The sequence below is a fragment of the Gymnodraco acuticeps genome, unplaced genomic scaffold (genome assembly GCF_902827175.1).
Source record: "Gymnodraco acuticeps unplaced genomic scaffold, fGymAcu1.1, whole genome shotgun sequence".
NCBI lineage: Eukaryota > Metazoa > Chordata > Actinopteri > Perciformes > Bathydraconidae > Gymnodraco > Gymnodraco acuticeps.
Genome location: NW_022990772.1, coordinates 504,632 through 521,073, shown reverse-complemented (window position 1 = coordinate 521,073; position 16,442 = coordinate 504,632). Strand labels below are relative to the sequence as shown.

General features: G+C 39.7%; 3 protein-coding genes across 5 annotated transcripts; 1 reads left to right on the top strand and 2 right to left on the bottom strand.

The window, feature by feature from the left end:
- Positions 1 to 816: 816 nt before the first annotated feature.
- Positions 817 to 6,647, bottom strand: nsdhl (NAD(P) dependent steroid dehydrogenase-like). 2 transcript variants are annotated; one of them, XM_034232546.1, is made up of 8 exons: positions 6,614 to 6,645; positions 6,443 to 6,523; positions 6,175 to 6,336; positions 4,271 to 4,417; positions 4,024 to 4,152; positions 3,388 to 3,530; positions 2,092 to 2,194; positions 817 to 1,562 (listed from the first exon to the last, which is right to left on the bottom strand). In XM_034232546.1, the coding sequence occupies exons 2-8, from the start codon at positions 6,461 to 6,463 to the stop codon at positions 1,230 to 1,232; spliced, it is 1,038 nt and encodes a 345-aa protein (XP_034088437.1). In that variant the 5' UTR covers positions 6,464 to 6,523; positions 6,614 to 6,645; the 3' UTR covers positions 817 to 1,229. The 2 variants fall into 2 exon arrangements, with proteins under 2 accessions (XP_034088437.1, XP_034088436.1); XM_034232545.1 differs by having other exon boundaries at positions 6,443 to 6,647.
- A 987-nt stretch (positions 6,648 to 7,634) lies between these two features.
- On the top strand, positions 7,635 to 9,947 carry cetn2 (centrin, EF-hand protein, 2). Its single transcript, XM_034232615.1, has 5 exons — positions 7,635 to 7,992; positions 8,198 to 8,362; positions 8,457 to 8,585; positions 8,851 to 8,988; positions 9,159 to 9,947. The coding sequence occupies exons 1-5, from the start codon at positions 7,990 to 7,992 to the stop codon at positions 9,246 to 9,248; spliced, it is 525 nt and encodes a 174-aa protein (XP_034088506.1). The 5' UTR covers positions 7,635 to 7,989; the 3' UTR covers positions 9,249 to 9,947.
- A 2,181-nt stretch (positions 9,948 to 12,128) lies between these two features.
- On the bottom strand, positions 12,129 to 16,392 carry gcna (germ cell nuclear acidic peptidase). 2 transcript variants are annotated; one of them, XM_034232543.1, is made up of 13 exons: positions 16,298 to 16,392; positions 15,844 to 15,946; positions 15,121 to 15,313; positions 14,954 to 15,026; positions 14,771 to 14,820; positions 14,562 to 14,628; positions 14,378 to 14,448; positions 13,879 to 14,298; positions 13,614 to 13,779; positions 13,389 to 13,533; positions 13,156 to 13,291; positions 12,802 to 13,006; positions 12,129 to 12,692 (listed from the first exon to the last, which is right to left on the bottom strand). In XM_034232543.1, exons 2-13 carry the CDS (start codon positions 15,931 to 15,933, stop codon positions 12,464 to 12,466), a joined length of 1,845 nt encoding a protein of 614 aa, XP_034088434.1. In that variant the 5' UTR covers positions 15,934 to 15,946; positions 16,298 to 16,392; the 3' UTR covers positions 12,129 to 12,463. The 2 variants fall into 2 exon arrangements, with proteins under 2 accessions (XP_034088434.1, XP_034088435.1); XM_034232544.1 differs by having other exon boundaries at positions 15,844 to 15,941; positions 16,298 to 16,375.
- Positions 16,393 to 16,442: the final 50 nt, after the last annotated feature.

Below are 16,442 nucleotides of genomic sequence, written 5' to 3'. Positions count from 1 at the left end.
TTATTTTCACACAAGTAGTATCAGGAGAAACATTTTGTAACGGATCAAGACATTTGACATTAAAGGTGGGGTAGGTAAGTTTGAGAAACCGGCTCGAGATACACTTTGTTATATTCCATGGAATGCTCTTAACATCCCGATAGCAATGAATATCTTAAGTGCTTTGACAAAAAATACATTAAAAAACGTCTTCTGTGGAAGCCGTAGTACTGTAAAAAGTACAACCAATCATTTTAGCCGGCCCGGCTAAAATAACTGGATGGCCTACCTGCCTGTCAGTCTTCCATCTGTGCACAAACGTATCTCGTGCCCTCATTGGTCATGTGTGCGTTCGTGTGTGTTGGAGGAGGGGCTCTGTAAGGAAGTGGCAGATTTTTTCCGGTTGTGTATTTTCAAATTCTGGTTTCTCCAAAATTACCTACTCCACCTTTAATAGCAGCATGTCAAGGAGTGTAGATCAAACAGATGAAATATAGGGACATGTAAGAAGAATATGCCTGTCAAGATGAGTATATTTTTCCCCTGATCATTTAACATTTTAGATTTATCATCTGCAGCTCAGGTGTGAGAATATCTTGGGTTTCAGACGACTGAGAGAGAGGGTTGATGTTGTTGTTACTCACAAATGTTATGTTGCACCTTTTGTTTCTACACATCCTTATTTTTGAGAAACCCAGAATGGCAATATATTGCGTGTAATTTTTTTAGAAGCCTGATTATTTTATTTACATTGGATATTTTAGTGCATTTTCTTCATGGTCCAATTCCAATGTCGGACAATTATTAAGATTTGAAAGTGAATTCCTCTTGAAAGGGTTTACTTGCATTATTATCATTATTTTATTATATTATTGTTACATTTCTGGCATAAAAATGTCTTCACATAACAGTAACATCAATAATCGCAATGCATATGGAGCATATGTTGTCAAACAAAAGCAAAATATGAATTGTAATGTCTTCACAGTGAAAGGTCAGTAGATTGATGCTGTCATATACAGGGGTTTTACTGTTTACTCAGTGCTTACAAACATTGCTAGACTGCAGTGTGTTGACCAAACATAGAACTGTTTGCTACCATCTGCTGGTGAAAAGTACATTTCCTAAAGGCACATATAGTGAGGTTTCTTCTCTTATTCTAAATTGTCCAGTCAGGGTTACGTGATCACTGTATTGTCGGCGAGTGTAACTGTACAGCCTTACATGTCTCAACAGTCTTCATTCTTCCATCAAGCCCCCTGTCTGAGGTGAGGGTAGCTCTGCACGGTGCGGGCTATCCCGTCCTTCAGACTGACCACCGGTTTGTAGCCCAGGTCCTGCTTGGCGCGCTCACAGTTGTAGTAGTGGTGGGTTCCAGCCAGAGCCACTCTCATGGGGGTGAAGGTGGGTTTAAAGGAGACCAGAGGGCGCAGGATGAGAGCCAGCAGCCAGAGGAGCAGGGCCAGGCCGTACACTAGAGCGTAGGGGAGGTGGTAGCGGGGGGCAGCGTACCCCAGACCCACCAACACATCAGACATGAAGTCCCAGAATTTAACGGGCTCGTCATTGGTGATGTGGTATGGCTGAAAGGGAAGCAGGGGATACAAGATGTTTTTAGCTTGACATTCAGTTTCAGTATTTTTTTTTATGTTTATCCGGTCATTGTGACTTTAGAAAAAGTTTATATGATAATGATAATAACAAGAATGATAATAATAATAATAATAATTATAAATACTATAATAATTATAATGACTGTTATCATAATTATCTTAGTACATTTGTTTTACTTGTTGTAAATGTATATGTATAATATGTATAATGCATATATGTTCACCCTGGAAATGGGTGTATGTAATATGTATGTGTATGTATATATAGAATTGTTTATCGGTGTGAGTATTTAATTACGGAATTATCTTTTATTTACTTTATCCTGCAACAGGAAGCTATGCTTTCTGTCCTCCCGCTTCTACTAATTATTTTTTTTTTAATTTAGATTTAGAAAGCATATACACATTTTTATCCTGAAAAAGGAGTCGTGAGACTACCGACATGTTATCTCTAGTAGATTAAATTAAATTGGCTCTGTGTTGGATTCTATTCTCTCACTTTTCCACATATAGGAGAGTCCGGCCTCAGGCGCTCAGCAGCCAGAATGTGGCCATGAACTACGTTTTCCACAAAGGTGAAATCCACCAGATTGGTCCCATCCCTGCATAAAACAAAGAAGGAAAATTAATACAGAAATATAATTAGCAATAATGGTAAAAAAATAATAATGTAGGAGTTCAAACATTTAATCATTCAGCACACTGAGCCACTTTCATAACACTAATTTCACATTTCACAGTGATTATTTTGTCTGCATTTAAAGTGATGTGTTGAGTGTTTTTTGTTCAAAGGTATTAAGTGTTGAGTGTTTTTTGTTCAAAGGTATTAATTTACTAGGTTAAAAATACAGAAATATTGAAGTGGTTAAGAGGGGTATGTGCTGTATGTTTCCCCGTCGGTAACATGTACCCTTTGTAGGGTTTGACTCAACCTTAACTATAACAATTGGGAGGCCTGACCTGACTGGCACCCCAGCAACTTTAGTCAAACTGCTACAAAGTTGATAAGAAGATGTAAAAGTATATACTGTATATAAGAGAAAATATATTTTCAGAATCCTATTTTTGTGAGAACATAATTACATGCAGACATGATGATTGAACAGGTGTATCACTAAAATGTTTGCAGAACTAGCCAAAGCCTTGGGAAACACGTGCTTGTTGTACTAGTTATGCCTTCGGGTGGTTGACGCATTAGTAGTTACCTCCACTTCATGTCAGTATTGTAAGTTAACACATTGCAGTTTATTTTTGACACTTATATGCAGGAAGCCAAATTGAAACCCAACATTTGAGTTCAGGTTTTGGAGAGAAATGTCTCTATCTACTATTTTTATTTATGAAATGCACTATTTACACCTGAATCTTAAGAGGGACATTTCTCTACTTGTTTGTAGCCTTTATTTAACCAGGTGAAAATCCCATTGAGATCAACAATTTCTTTTTCAAGGGAGACCTGCAGCACATTGGTTACACATAAAAACAACAGAAAACAAAAAGGACATCAATACAACATAATTACAGGGGTATACATTAGCAACCTATTCACAATGACAGATATCTAATAACATTTCATCTATCCGAGTTTTAAAATGATGCAAGGGAACCAACATGCTCAGTTTCAATTTGTTTTGCATAGTGTTCCAAGCTAGAGGAGCAGCACACATAAAAGCTTTAGTACCTATAGCTTTAGTACTTGCAGTAATAAGTTATGAAATAAGAGCCTTTTATTTTCTTTCTATTAGTAGATTCAACTAGTTGGATTGGTAGCAATAATTTAACCACTGCGACTTACCCAATGATGAACTTCATCTTGCCCCTGCGAGCTGCGTCCACGAGGATAGGAACCAGCTGAGGGTCCCGAGGGCCAAAGATGCCATGAGGCCGGATAGCAACTGTGAGGAGACCTTTCTCTTTGTCACAAGCCTCGAGGACAAGCTAAAACACCATGAAAGTAGAAAATATTCAACAATATTATTTTTGTTATCGATTTAAATGGACATAAGTCTATCTCCGTGTTTTCAAAGTCCAAGGTCATGTTTTACTTTGTAACTTTCAAATCTAAAATGATATAGTTTTATATGACATAAATCAGGGAAATGCAGGAAATCTACACATTGAGAGGCTGAAAACATTACTTTCTGCATTTTTCACTTGAAAACATTTTTATTGGCTAATTGTTGCAGCTCATATTAGTGTGAGGGATTGTCAAGGGCATGGAGCAGATAACGTCCTTGAGGAATTCCTGAAGAAATGTACCTACTACTGCTGAAGATGATATTCAGTTGTGGTATGATGGTAATACAATTAAAGTGTATAAAGGTGTGTGTATTGAGACAACATCACCAAATAGAATAGAAGGGATGAAACCCTCTTGAATGGTCACACATGCAGAGCACACAGCACACACAGTGAAAATACACACTCCTACCTTTTCCTGCTCAATCTTGGTCTCTGTGTAATAGTCGATGGGCTTCTTGGCGTATGGCAGATCCTCTCTCCCATTCTTAATATCTGTCCCTTCAAACACCACACTAGCACTGCTCGTCAGGACCAGTTTCTGAAAATACAAAAACGACTTCAATGGCATCTTATATTCCTGGAAAAATTCATCGTAGCCATGGAAAAGGATAAAAGCCCAGCCTTTTCTCCCCTGGCTGCCTCCACCTTTTCCTCACCTGTACTCCGGCCTCGATGCAGGCCTGGATGACGATGCGTGTGCCCTGAATGTTGACCCTCTCAAATAGCCCGCGGTCATCACTGGCAGGAGCTGGGGAGGCGCAGTGGAAGACCAGGGACACATCCTTCATAGCTGGCAGCAGAGCCTGGAGCAGAAAGGGACATTTCATAGCTTCGGACAATTGGTTCAGGTCAGAGATTTGTTTTAAGTCTTTTCAGGCAGTGGGAAAGTGTCAAGTGTTCATTGGGAAACTGCAGGTCAGCTGAAAATACAGGTCTCTAAAACCTTGAAGAAAAATGTTCAAAGACTTAAAGGTCCCTTATTATACTGTTTTTCATCAATATATTATAGTTCTCAGTTATATACAAACCATGTCTCTGAAGTGTTTGGCTTCAAATACCAAACAGATCATGCATTGTAGCATCCGAGTTCTGATTCTGTGTCTGTTACTTTAGATGAAAATAAGGAGCCACTCCCAATGCCCCTGTTGCCCCTTTCACACCAACGCGGTTCCAGGGCCGGTTCAGAGCTAGAGCCTGATAAGCACCGTTTTTCCTGTTCACACCGCAGCGGAGCCGGCTCTTTTCCCCGAAAACCGGTTCTTACCAAGCTCCAAAAGATTGTCGGTCTAGAAGCAAGAACCGCATACGTCACGCTTACATCGGGGGCAGGGGCGGGATCAACCTGAGCAACAGTTTATGGCGAGTACGGCAAATAAAAGTTGTAACAAGCCGCAAAGTGACTAGAACGCAACCACACACTTTATAAAGCCAGGCAAGACTAACCAGGCTTAGTGCGATTCTGTTTATGTGTACCTTACTTTGACCATCCGTACGCTGTTATTGATCATTGTGGAGAGCAGGCAGACGTTTTGTTTTGTATTATAGCAGCTATCAGATGGAATCAATACATGGGCTGCACAGACTATCACAAGTAGAATCATAATGAAAAATAAGCCGGTAAAATGTGCCTGTAGAAAACGGCTTATGCCACAATAGAATAGCAACAAGTTGTCAATATAGTCAGTTTAGCTTCAGTTGCTATGCTAACATCACCCATGTTATACCAAAGAAACTTTCATAACGGCGTTTTGATGCCAAACAGCGGGCAGCACTGCAGCGGTCGGTAAATGCCGCTGAAACACATTAATAAACAATAAACCACGGCACTCTGGAGAAAAGTATAAGGGTTGAGAAGTAGTTATTTAATTTAATCTGGCTTCGTATGATTAAAAGCAACACGATCATCGACCCGACGCAGTCCCTCATTGTTGTTGTTGTTGTTGTGAGCGTTGGGGAGAAAATCAGCTACGTAAACGGTGACGTCATGACGCAGCCGCGGCAGCACCAGTCGGGCTCTAAGCGGTGTGAACAAAACGGGGGCTGAAAAGAAAAACCGGTTCGTAACCAGAAGAACGCAAGCACGGAGCGAGAACGGGAACCGCGTTGGTGTTAAAGGGGCATCTGAGAGATATTTGGTTAAAAAAAACGCAATGGTGCTCTCGGAAGAGATTCGGGTGATAAGGTGGGCAGGTGTTACCTTGGTTGGTTATTGGCTAATGGTTACACAAGCCAAAAAATCGTTATGACATCATAAAGTGGCCAAAATCTGATCAGCTCATTTTCAGACAGGTTTTTATATGGATCAGGACAAAAAGGGAGGGGGTCTTTTTTCCACAGAGGGGACACATATGTATGTATAAAATACATGAAAAAGTGAATTTTGCATGATAGGTGACCTTTAAAAGTGTATTTTTAACAAAGCTAAGACCTATTCCTGCAAGCATGGTTTTTGGTTTTGTGTTTAGTCAGATCAGATCCACATGAAATTATCTTTATACATCCATGGCTCGTGTAAATTGTTGTAATTTAAGTCCGACTCTAGGAGGGTATTGGGTCTCACCTGCTTGTCGCACAGGTCTCCCAGGTGGAAGGCGACCCCAGGCAGCTCGTAACTCTGACGGATATCAAACACAGAAACAGAGTAGCCTCGATCCAACAGCTTCTCTACCAGGTGTCTGCCCAGGAAACCCGAGCCCCCGATGACTGCACACCGCTTGTTACTCTGCACAGGTAGCGATAAATGAGAAATGTCAGACCAACAAAAAGCACTATCACCATAAAAAGTTTAAGCAAATGTGTACCGTGAAAAGAAAAACGTTTGAACTCACCGGTCGAACACGAGTTGTCATACTGAGTTAAAAGTGACCAATTGGTGAGCGAAAGTATAACGTTGTCCTACAGGTGGAATACTAGGTAACGAAACGGTGCTCCTAATATTATAACACACAGGACATAAATGTGACACTTTTAACATTGAAGCATGCAAAGGTACTGTTTACCTGCAGTTTCTTGCAACTCAACTCGCGGACCAACCATCTGAATGAGCTGAGTGATAAATGCTCTGTGATTGGTCGAGCCAAAGTTCGGCAGAAAGGTGACGTTTGATTATAACCAATGGTCTACAACATACGTCAAAGAACGCCACAATTTAAACCAACCATTGACCACAGACTCGTTCTATATCCGCCTTCTGGCTCAAAGACCCCGCCCCCCTTGTGACCACCACGTGAGGGAGTGTTCAAAATTGTCCTTCAAAAACGTTCAATAATAATAAAAATAATTGAGTACGTTTTTCTCTACTACTGGTTAATAGTTTGAGTGTTAGTACTTCGTTGTGTCTGTTTTTCTATGTACATTAATAATAAAATACAAGCATAAAGGAAAACCCATAGATACAGATTTAACTAGTGTCCATATACTTTGCAGAATATCATTTGTTGTCAGATGTATCCTTTACTAACAATAGTCCAAATAAAACATATACAGCTTCGAAAAACGTGTAATATGAGGAAAATATACTAAACTGAGCAAATGATAATTTAAAAAGTAGGCTAAAAATAAACAGATATAAAAAGGAAACAACTTTGATATACAACTAGTGAGCACATAGTTATTGAGGTAGTAGGTATACATTATTAAATATAGAAATATATCATTTATTTTGTTATTAATAGCCTACCCTATAATGTAATTAGTCTCTTTATATCTATAATTTTCTTTTTATGGGTAGAGCTCTGACATGAGGTCTGCTGACACAGAGGGTGAATTTATAGGCTATAATACAAAATTATATGTGTTTTGTTTGCATGTTAATATAACACAGATACTTTCCAAATGTCATGCAGTTTCATCGTTTATGTTTCTATGGAAACTCCAGGAAGTCAACAGCTCTGAATGTTCTGATTGTGTCTTGCACCCCGTGATCTTCAGCAGCCAATCATATTTTCGCCCGACTGATGCGTTTGATTTTCACTCCCATTCGTGCCTTTTCGGTATCCTGCATCAGTTTCCCAGTGGTCATGAAGCTAATCTCCTCTCTGCTGGCACAAAGGGTGCACAAATTAAACGCATTGGCTCCATGACGACAGCTCCTGAACAGCGGAACCTGTGCGTGTTCTTATTATACATCCATGGTATTTTCTGCACATTTTAACAGCCGTTCCTGCGAAATAAATAGAACATTTTGAGGAATAAGACACTACCTCTCATTCGGAGGGATTTAACGTTTAATGCGAGCAACTGATGTCAAGTACTGCTAACCTGTTTTTATCATCACCTCCTCCCTAAATGATAGGGAGGCTTCATAGCCAAGATAAAAACATAGATCGCCTAAGATCTGCATTTTCCTTTTTGGCAAACAAATACATTGCAGCTGATGGTGAGTAAAACATCCTCATTAGAACCACAATCGTTGTTATTGTGTTGAATTTGACTCATTAGTGATGGATATAATGTATTTGTGTGCATGTGGATATGCCCATTTTCACCCAGGAGCCTCTCTGATTCTGTTGTTATCATAGGCTCTTGTGTCTGCAATTATTACAATTATTCTGCTTATTTCTCCCCTCCTGTGTCCCCATCAGGCGACCATTGCCAAGAGACCATCCCTGCAGGGTCCCGTGCCCCCTCCTCGCAAGAAGACCACCCCCAAACCAGAGCTGACAGAGGAGCAGAAGCAGGAGATCAGAGAGGCCTTTGAGCTGTTCGACACCGATGGATGCGGATACATTGATGTCAAGGAGCTCAAGGTAAAAGAGCCCCAACGCTGATAACAGTCACACAACAGGTGGAAGAAGACCGTTTTCTATGGGCTTCACTCTCACACCTCTCTCAATGTGACAGGTTGCAATGAGAGCTCTGGGGTTTGAACCAAAGAAAGAGGAGATCAAGAAGATGATTGGCGACGTGGATAAGGACGGCACAGGGAAAATCTCCTTCGCTGACTTCCTCTTTGTCATGACACAGAAAATGGTACTTATCTATATCATGAAATATACCAGATATGCATTCATTTTGTTTTCTCTTGTTTAAAATTGAGTTACTAGTTTGTAGTTTGTAATTGTAGATGCTTAACCTGTTAGTCAGTAGAGCCCCAGTCATTATTCCACCCCTATCAGACACTTTTTGACTATACTTGTATTGTATTTATTTTTGTCTGTTCTCCGACCACTACAGTACACACCCTTGCAGAAATGCAGTTTGAACTAAACTTGCTCTCCGTCTTCTCTGATTTAAGGCTGAGAAGGACTCCAAAGAGGAGATCCTGAAAGCCTTCCGTCTGTTTGATGACGACGAGACGGGCAGGATCTCGTTCAAGAATCTGAAGAGAGTAGCCAAAGAGCTGGGAGAGAACCTCACAGATGAAGAGCTGCAGGTAATGACCATCATGTAGAAAGAAACAAAATTACATTCATATTAGTGCTCAACTCCACTCTCAAAGGTCATGACTGCAGTTTGGCATTATGTAAACACAACATTTGCTTCGAATGCTACCAAAAAAGCTTGTTTTAAATTCCTCTGGTCTCTTATTTTGTGTGTCTGAAGGAAATGATAGAGGAAGCAGACAGGGATGGAGATGGAGAAGTGAACCAGCAGGAGTTCCTGCGCATCATGAAGAAAACCTGTCTGTACTGAAGGTAGAGCAACACATTAGGGACCAGCGGTGTTTTCACATTCAATGCTGCTCATATATAACATTTCCATTCTCCTATTACGTCGTGCCATACATTTCCTCTTACACTTATACGGAGACTATCAAAAGGTTTAGCTGTCATCAACTGCACTGACAGGAGGTTGTTAAAGACGGGTGGTTTACATGATAATCTACAGTACATTTGTTGAAAACAGTAAGAGAATACTCTCTCTCTGCATTTTATGAGAAATACAGGGATTATATAAATGATAATATGTAGGTATTCATTGTCAAGAACTTCTCAGTGCCTACGTCAACACAGTGACAAACACAGTACATTCCTATACTTTAATTGAATATACAGCGTGTGCATTACGTTTCATCCATCTGTATATGTTTGGTTTACTTTCATAACGCCACTGTTTCATGTTTTGTTACCACTGATGATTGGGGAGTGCTTTCACCTCAGTACTTCCTGTGCCTCCTAAAATGGGGAGTATTCCAATATCTTTAAAATATGATTGTGTATGTATTTTTCTTGTAGAATGAAGTATGTATCCCACTGTTATGTCAAACTACTCTAATATATATATACAAATAATCTGTATTCTTGAATGTTTTGTAAGATTCATAGTGAATGTATTGAGTAGATATACAGCATATAAGTGTTTAAGATACAGAATAAATATCTTGAAGCAGTTTATCCTGTCATTTATTTATCATTGTTAATAGCATCATTGTTCCTCTAGCTATCAGTGTTGGAACAGCCTCTTGTTTTTCAACTCACATTAGCTGTTACTAAACAGATTACAGGGGGGTGCTGCTACCTCACTGCAGCATATTGACGCAACTATCCAACCTTACTATTTTAAACAGTAAATACAAAGCGTGATGCAATGAAAAAGCTCCTGTGTTTAACTGTAAGGTAAGGTAAAATGTTTATTATGTCTAAGTTTAGTTGTTGACTTTGAGCACAGATGATAAAGTCCATAAAAAGTAGCTCTCTTCCTTTGAGCATACATCCAGAATTCAGAGCGCAGGGGCTACTAGACAGCTACAAAGAGGACCTCAGTCAGAGCAGTGCTCAGGAAGAGGTCCACCTCTGCAAAGGGAATACATAAAGTAGATGCAGTTCAATTCTGTCAGGGTTACGTGTGGAGTTTTCAAAACAGGTGAGCCAGCAGACAGGCTGTCTGCAGAGTAGAGATGAATTAAGGTCACATACGTCAATCACAGCTCTTTTAAAGGGGGCTCCAGGTCCTATTTTACTATGCACAGTACACAAAAATGATCCTTAATTTAGCTGGAATAATTCACTTGTATTGTCATGGAGAGCAATTATGGAACTCCACACAAGAGATACAATCTGTAAATACTATGAAGTACAAATGCCAAAGCTACAATAAGCCCTCAGCAGTTTGAATGTCACTATGTTTTTAGTGCAATTCCCCTTTTTTGTCACTCCACTGGAGCTCAAACACAGCTGGAGTTTATTGAGCACTACAAAGACTATATATTTTAAGATACCATTCGATGTGGTCAAGAGAGACTGGCTTTGGTAAAGCTCAAGAAGTGATATTTACACAGATCGATAGAATTTAAACCTGAGTGATGGCTGCAGCTGAATCATAAAACAAATAAAGCATGTAATATGCCAACCACTTTTTCTTCACCTTGATGAAAAACACCATGAGGTCAAGGAAAGATGTGAAAGGAGCTTATATTGAAGCACCTTTTCTTAGCATTTAGAGGCAAGGCAAGTCTATTTATATAGCAACTTTAAACACAAGGCAATTCAAAGTGCTTTACAAAAATGAAAGACATTAAGAAAAAGGCATTTAAAAACAGTCAAAAAGAAAAAATAATCAAATAAATATTAAAAGATAAAATACATGAATAAAAGTTACAGTGCAGTCTAAGATGTGAATAGTTCAATTAAAAGCAGCGGCAAAAAGAAAAGTCTTCAGCCTGGATTTAAAAGTAGTCAGAGTTGCAGCGGACCTGCAGGTTTCTGGGAGTTTGTTCCAGATATTTGGAGCATAATAACTGAACTCTGCTTCTCCATTTAGAGAAATGGATTGGCTTTTATCTTGGCTCATTTCAATCAGTAAGGAACCTCTCTATCCTTAAAGACTATTCTACCGCAACCTACACTGAACAAAAATATAAACGCAACACTTTTATTTTTGCTCCCCTTTTTCATGAGATGAACTCAAAGATCTAAAACATTTTCTATATACACAAAATAACCATTTCTCTCAAATATTGTTCACAAATCTGAAAAAATCAGTGATAGTGAGCACTTCTCCTTTGCCGAGATAATCCATCCCACCTCACAGGTGTGGCATATCAAGATGCTGATTAGACAGCATGATTATTGCACAGGTGTGCCTTAGGCTGGCCACAATAAAAGGCCACTCTAAAACGTGCAGTTTTGCTTTATTGGGGGGGTCCGAAAACCAGTCAGTATCTGGTGTGAGGGGTAGGGTTAGGGTAATGTTGTGAATCGAGTGGCCCATGGTGGTGGTGGGGTTATGGTATGGGCAGGCGTATGTTATGGACGACGAATATAGGCCACTTTCCATTTACTCAGCTTCCCCATGTCAGCGTGTCTGACCCCAGGCCTAAAACCTCATCCCTGTGGACAGTGATGTGTCAACAGCTTGGGTTTCTTATCGGGATAACAGTTGCAGGAGTGGTCCCTTTAAGATATGTTATTTAGGAAGTAAATTGACTACTACGTGCTAGTAATGAACACTATAAAACCAGGGATCTACACATAGGTATTTCAATAATGTTTGTAAAAGGAACTTCTAAAACCTATTACATGCTGATTATTTATAAGAACTCAGATTAAATGTCGTAAAGATGTCAATTGGCCATTTCATGAACGGTAACACATTTCAACTTTATTGATAACATTCATAAACAGAAAAATGAAACTAGTCAATTATTTAAAAAAATGCAATACAAATAGATTTCACAGTCCTGTAGAAACCCAATTCTTTAAGAAACTGATCTCCAGTTTATATCAGTGATAAAAGGAGGAACCTTCCAATACCTTCCAATGTGATGAATAGAAGATTTCATGAAAATGGAGAGAGAAAAAAACACAATATAAATAGTCAAAGCTGCTCACTCAGTTGACTGAGGTATTTCATCTTCCTGTTGTTGTGAGGCTCAGTCTGTAGATGACAGTACAACGAGCAGTGAGGTCTTAGCTCTGACTGAGTTTAGTCGAAGCAAACTCAGCACTAAGTTTGCGCATCACATCGCCATGGCTTTGTCCCATGAGCTCCTGTCGCACGGTCCCAAAGTTCTCTTTGACGAATTTGGCAAAAGGTGTGGGAGGACGCTGCTTGGCCGACGTCAGTAAGACGAGCTGTCCTGTGCAGAGGGCACACGCAAACTTCTGAGTGTCCAGAGACTTGGAGTGACGTCCGATCCTGTGAAGAATCATCATAAAATAAGAACAGCTGAAAATACAAGGTGAAAAAAATAAAGAACGTCATGAGTTTAATGATTTCAATCAGTCTGAAAATAGGTTGCACGTACGTATTCTTGCAGCGGGTGCACTGGTACTGGAACTTGTACTTGATGTCATAACTGTGACAGCGAGTGACCATGGGCAGCTCAGGGTGGGCCACTGTGGACTTGCGAGCATACAGCTTCCAGAAGTTTCCATGCCCGTCCCTCACACTGTTAATCAGCCAGGTTGCAGCGTGACACATCTCATGGATCAGCGTGTCCCTGAGGCGATCTAGACGGGTGGAAAGTGAGAATGTGGTCGGGAGATTTGATCAAACGAACATAAATGAAAATGATACTGTGCATGGAAGATGTTTTCACGTATTTACATTAAGACAAAGACACAATTGATTACTTTAAACTGTTTTACTAAAGCAGTACCTGCAGAATCACAGACTTTTTCAGACAGTTCAATGCGGGCGTAGCGGTTCCCTCCACCTCGCTCCTGCCCCGTGATGCAGTAACCGGCAGTTTTACGCAAATTCTTATTCCAAGTCACTGACATATTGACGGGGAGCTAGAAGTCAAGCCAGACAAGTAAAGACAATATCAACCACATGTTAAAGAAGCAACCTAAACAATGTTAAATAGTATGCAACAACAATGACATTCACCTTAGTGTCAAATACACTGGAATTGTACAGCAGGTAAAGTCTACTGGTGAGTTCTTCCTTGTTCTGCTTAAAATTGCGGCCATAGCTGGAGCCTGGGTTTGATAAGGTCTGTAGGAAGCACCCTGGGGTCCTACACAGTGCTACCCTAGAAGAGGAAAGGACAGGGTTAACTAAAGACAAATTAAGGGACTGACAATCAAGATACAAACTGGTCAACAGACGTACCTGCTGGTGGGTCCGTGTCTAGGCTCAGTCTGACTAACCATGGGCTTCAAGATGGCGGGTTTTCCTGGTGTCTTTGTCTGCAGAGGTGTTTCTCTTAATGGTTTGGAGACTAGTGTAGAGAATCCCTTGACAGAAGGGGCTGGCACAGGAGGTTCTTTGTTGTTTTCTACATTTAAGAACAAAACAATTGATATCAGCCTCAAAACTACAATCAAAACAAGAGCTAGAGACTGTTCAGATGCAACAATCTGAATAAAACCTGTACCATTAGTGCTTCTTGGTGAGAAGGACGTGCCAGGGAACTTGTTTTTCTTTTTCAGTCTCTCCAGTAGGGATATGAACTCCTCCTCAGAACTGGACGAATCCTCCATCTTGGGAGGGGCTGAGAGAGTGCGTTTCGGAGAGGCCAGTGATGTTTGAGTTTTGTGGGGAAGAAGAAAAAACGGAGAATGGATGGGAGGGGAACGCAGGAATGGGGAACTGTCGTCTTCATCAAACCGCAGAGATTTTTTCTGGTCAGCCTTTGGTGTGGGCTTAGGTTTTGAGTGACGATTCTTCCAAGTGCTCTTGACCACAATATTTTCCTCATCATCATCACTGTCACTCACAAAGACTGAGGAGGCCCACTGAGGCAGCGGCCTCCTCAGTGGGTGGAAGACTGTTGGAGTATAGCTCTTCTTAGGCACTGCAAAACAGAGGAAAAAAACATCACCACATTTTGCATTGCTTTTAAAAAATATATATAACAGTTCATTCAAAGTTACCTTTAACAGATGATTTGGGCTGAATAAAGTCATCATCTGATGAGAGGTTATCCACTATGAAGTTTTTGAGGCTTAAGAAGAAACAAAAAGTAAAATTGATTTTTCAAAACAAAGTTTATAGACACCGACAAAGCATTTAAGATAAAACTATTAATTATTAAGTAAAAATACATGAAACACTCACCTATCTTCACTCACACTCTCTGCAATTGTCTTTGGCTTGGCTTTTGGGGTTTTCACTCTTTGCAGAACTTCATTATCCAACATTGGGATAAAGGAGATGAAAATTAAACAGACAATATAATAATGTAACAAACAAATATGGTATAACACTGATGTTAGAATGTGTTTCACTTATTGTCAAGGGTTACAGAAGCAGACAAGACCACTTACATGTTTCGAAACCGCCGTCATCGTCTGAGCTCACTACAAGGACATTTGAACTAAAAACAACAAAGATGGTTTAGAACCTGAAACTAAAATGATCAAAACTTTGATGAGACATATGAGATTGAAACAAGAAACAACACAGTGCTGTTGCTTCATGAAACGTTGACAGTGCAAGTATTTCCATACCTGTCTTTCTTTACAGCACTACATACTTTTAGCGAGGAAGGTTTTGCTTTTGGCGTAGCTCTTCCCACAAGAACTAAGGCAAAAAAGATCAAATAAACGTATATATGTATTTGCAAACAGAATCATACAAATTATCGATATGCAAATGTGTAGTTAAACCCACTCACATTGGTCGAAGTCGTCATCACTGGACTCGATCAAATACTTGTTTCTGTAATCGTTGCCCTTAGAGTCCTGGTTCTCCTTCTCTGGATCATCTTCACTGTTGCAGAGGGCCAGCTGGACCGGAGAGGCTGTTGGAGCCAGAGATCCAAAACTGCTTGTAGCAGGATGACGAGTCTTGCCAATTGAGCTTATCAGCTGGAAATAACAAAGACAGACAGGTTGGCGTTACCATTTAACACTGTACAACAATTCACCTCTGGCCGGAAGATAACTCTCTGTCCATAGCTTCTCTTGATAATTGGAATTAAACTCCCACTGTACATTTTACATTTTCTTGCACAATAATATCCTGCATTATATTTTAGTTACTGGAAATTTGTATTTCCACATTTATATTTTTCCAAAAACTTTTTAATGCTATTTTATTTCAGAAATATTTTGGACTTTTTATTTCTAGTGTCTTAATTTCTCTCATGTACATTGCCTTTGTTTATTATGCTGCTGCAATGCAAACATTTCCCAAATTTGGATCAATAAAGTACCTATATATCTATCTATCTTAAGATGCACAACATAGGGCTGATTATTTGTATTATTGATGATGAACGCTTGATTATTAGATTAATTTAAGAATATGGAAACAACTAATACATGGCATTTTTGCTTAAAATTACTTGTTTTTATGTGTACTGATCTTTTTGTTACATTTTAAGATAAAGACAAACCTTTTTTTCTGCTGTGTCCAGTCCTCCCTCATCATCCCAGCCCATCTTTTTCGCAACTCTCTCAAACAATGTGCGAGACTCATTATTCATCGTTTCCTCTGCTCTGTGAAAAAGTTACACAAACCAACACGCCATTTAACATTTAAAGTCCAGCCCTAACGCAAAACCTGTATGCTCACAATAGGCTATATGAGATGGTATAATACATGATTTTCATTGAACCAGCTACTTATTTTAGATAATGCATATCTATTAACAAGAGGTTCCATACAAGCGTTTACTGTTGTAGAAACAATAGTGACCGTTAGCAACGTGCCAGCTAACATACTGTTTGGACTCACGATACATGTCTGAAAGTGGAGCAATATTCCCGCGTTTCCCCTAAGTTAGCTATCTCATTAGAACATTTATTATAATGGTAATTAAAAATTGATTTGACATAACATATGATTACCGAATTCGCTGCTGCTGTTGTTGTAAATAAGACGCAGAGTTGGCAGATGAAGCTAAGCGAAAGAAAATTCAAATTGTGTGCCACGAAAGACCGGAAGTAGTCAGCAACCGTTCAACCAATCGGAGCGCGCTTCATATGGCACGTG

What these genes read in the sequence shown, in the direction of transcription:
- nsdhl (XM_034232545.1), bottom strand. Translation starts at nt 6,463, where the DNA reads ATGACAACTCGTGTTCGACCG. An exon ending in GAGACCTGTGCGACAAGCAG is followed by an intron (nt 4,418 to 6,174) that starts GTGAGACCCAAT and finishes TTTCTGCTCCAG; the next exon opens with GCTCTGCTGCCAGCTATGAA. An exon ending in GCATCGAGGCCGGAGTACAG is followed by an intron (nt 4,153 to 4,270) that starts GTGAGGAAAAGG and finishes TTGTATTTTCAG; the next exon opens with AAACTGGTCCTGACGAGCAG.
- cetn2 (XM_034232615.1), top strand. An exon ending in TTGATGTCAAGGAGCTCAAG is followed by an intron (nt 8,363 to 8,456) that starts GTAAAAGAGCCC and finishes TCAATGTGACAG; the next exon opens with GTTGCAATGAGAGCTCTGGG. An exon ending in TTGTCATGACACAGAAAATG is followed by an intron (nt 8,586 to 8,850) that starts GTACTTATCTAT and finishes CTCTGATTTAAG; the next exon opens with GCTGAGAAGGACTCCAAAGA.
- gcna (XM_034232543.1), bottom strand. Translation starts at nt 15,933, where the DNA reads ATGAATAATGAGTCTCGCACATTGTTTGAGAGAGTTGCGAAAAAGATG. An exon ending in AGTGCTGTAAAGAAAGACAG is followed by an intron (nt 14,821 to 14,953) that starts GTATGGAAATAC and finishes TGTTGTTTTTAG; the next exon opens with TTCAAATGTCCTTGTAGTGA. An exon ending in TGACGGCGGTTTCGAAACAT is followed by an intron (nt 14,629 to 14,770) that starts GTAAGTGGTCTT and finishes TGGATAATGAAG; the next exon opens with TTCTGCAAAGAGTGAAAACC.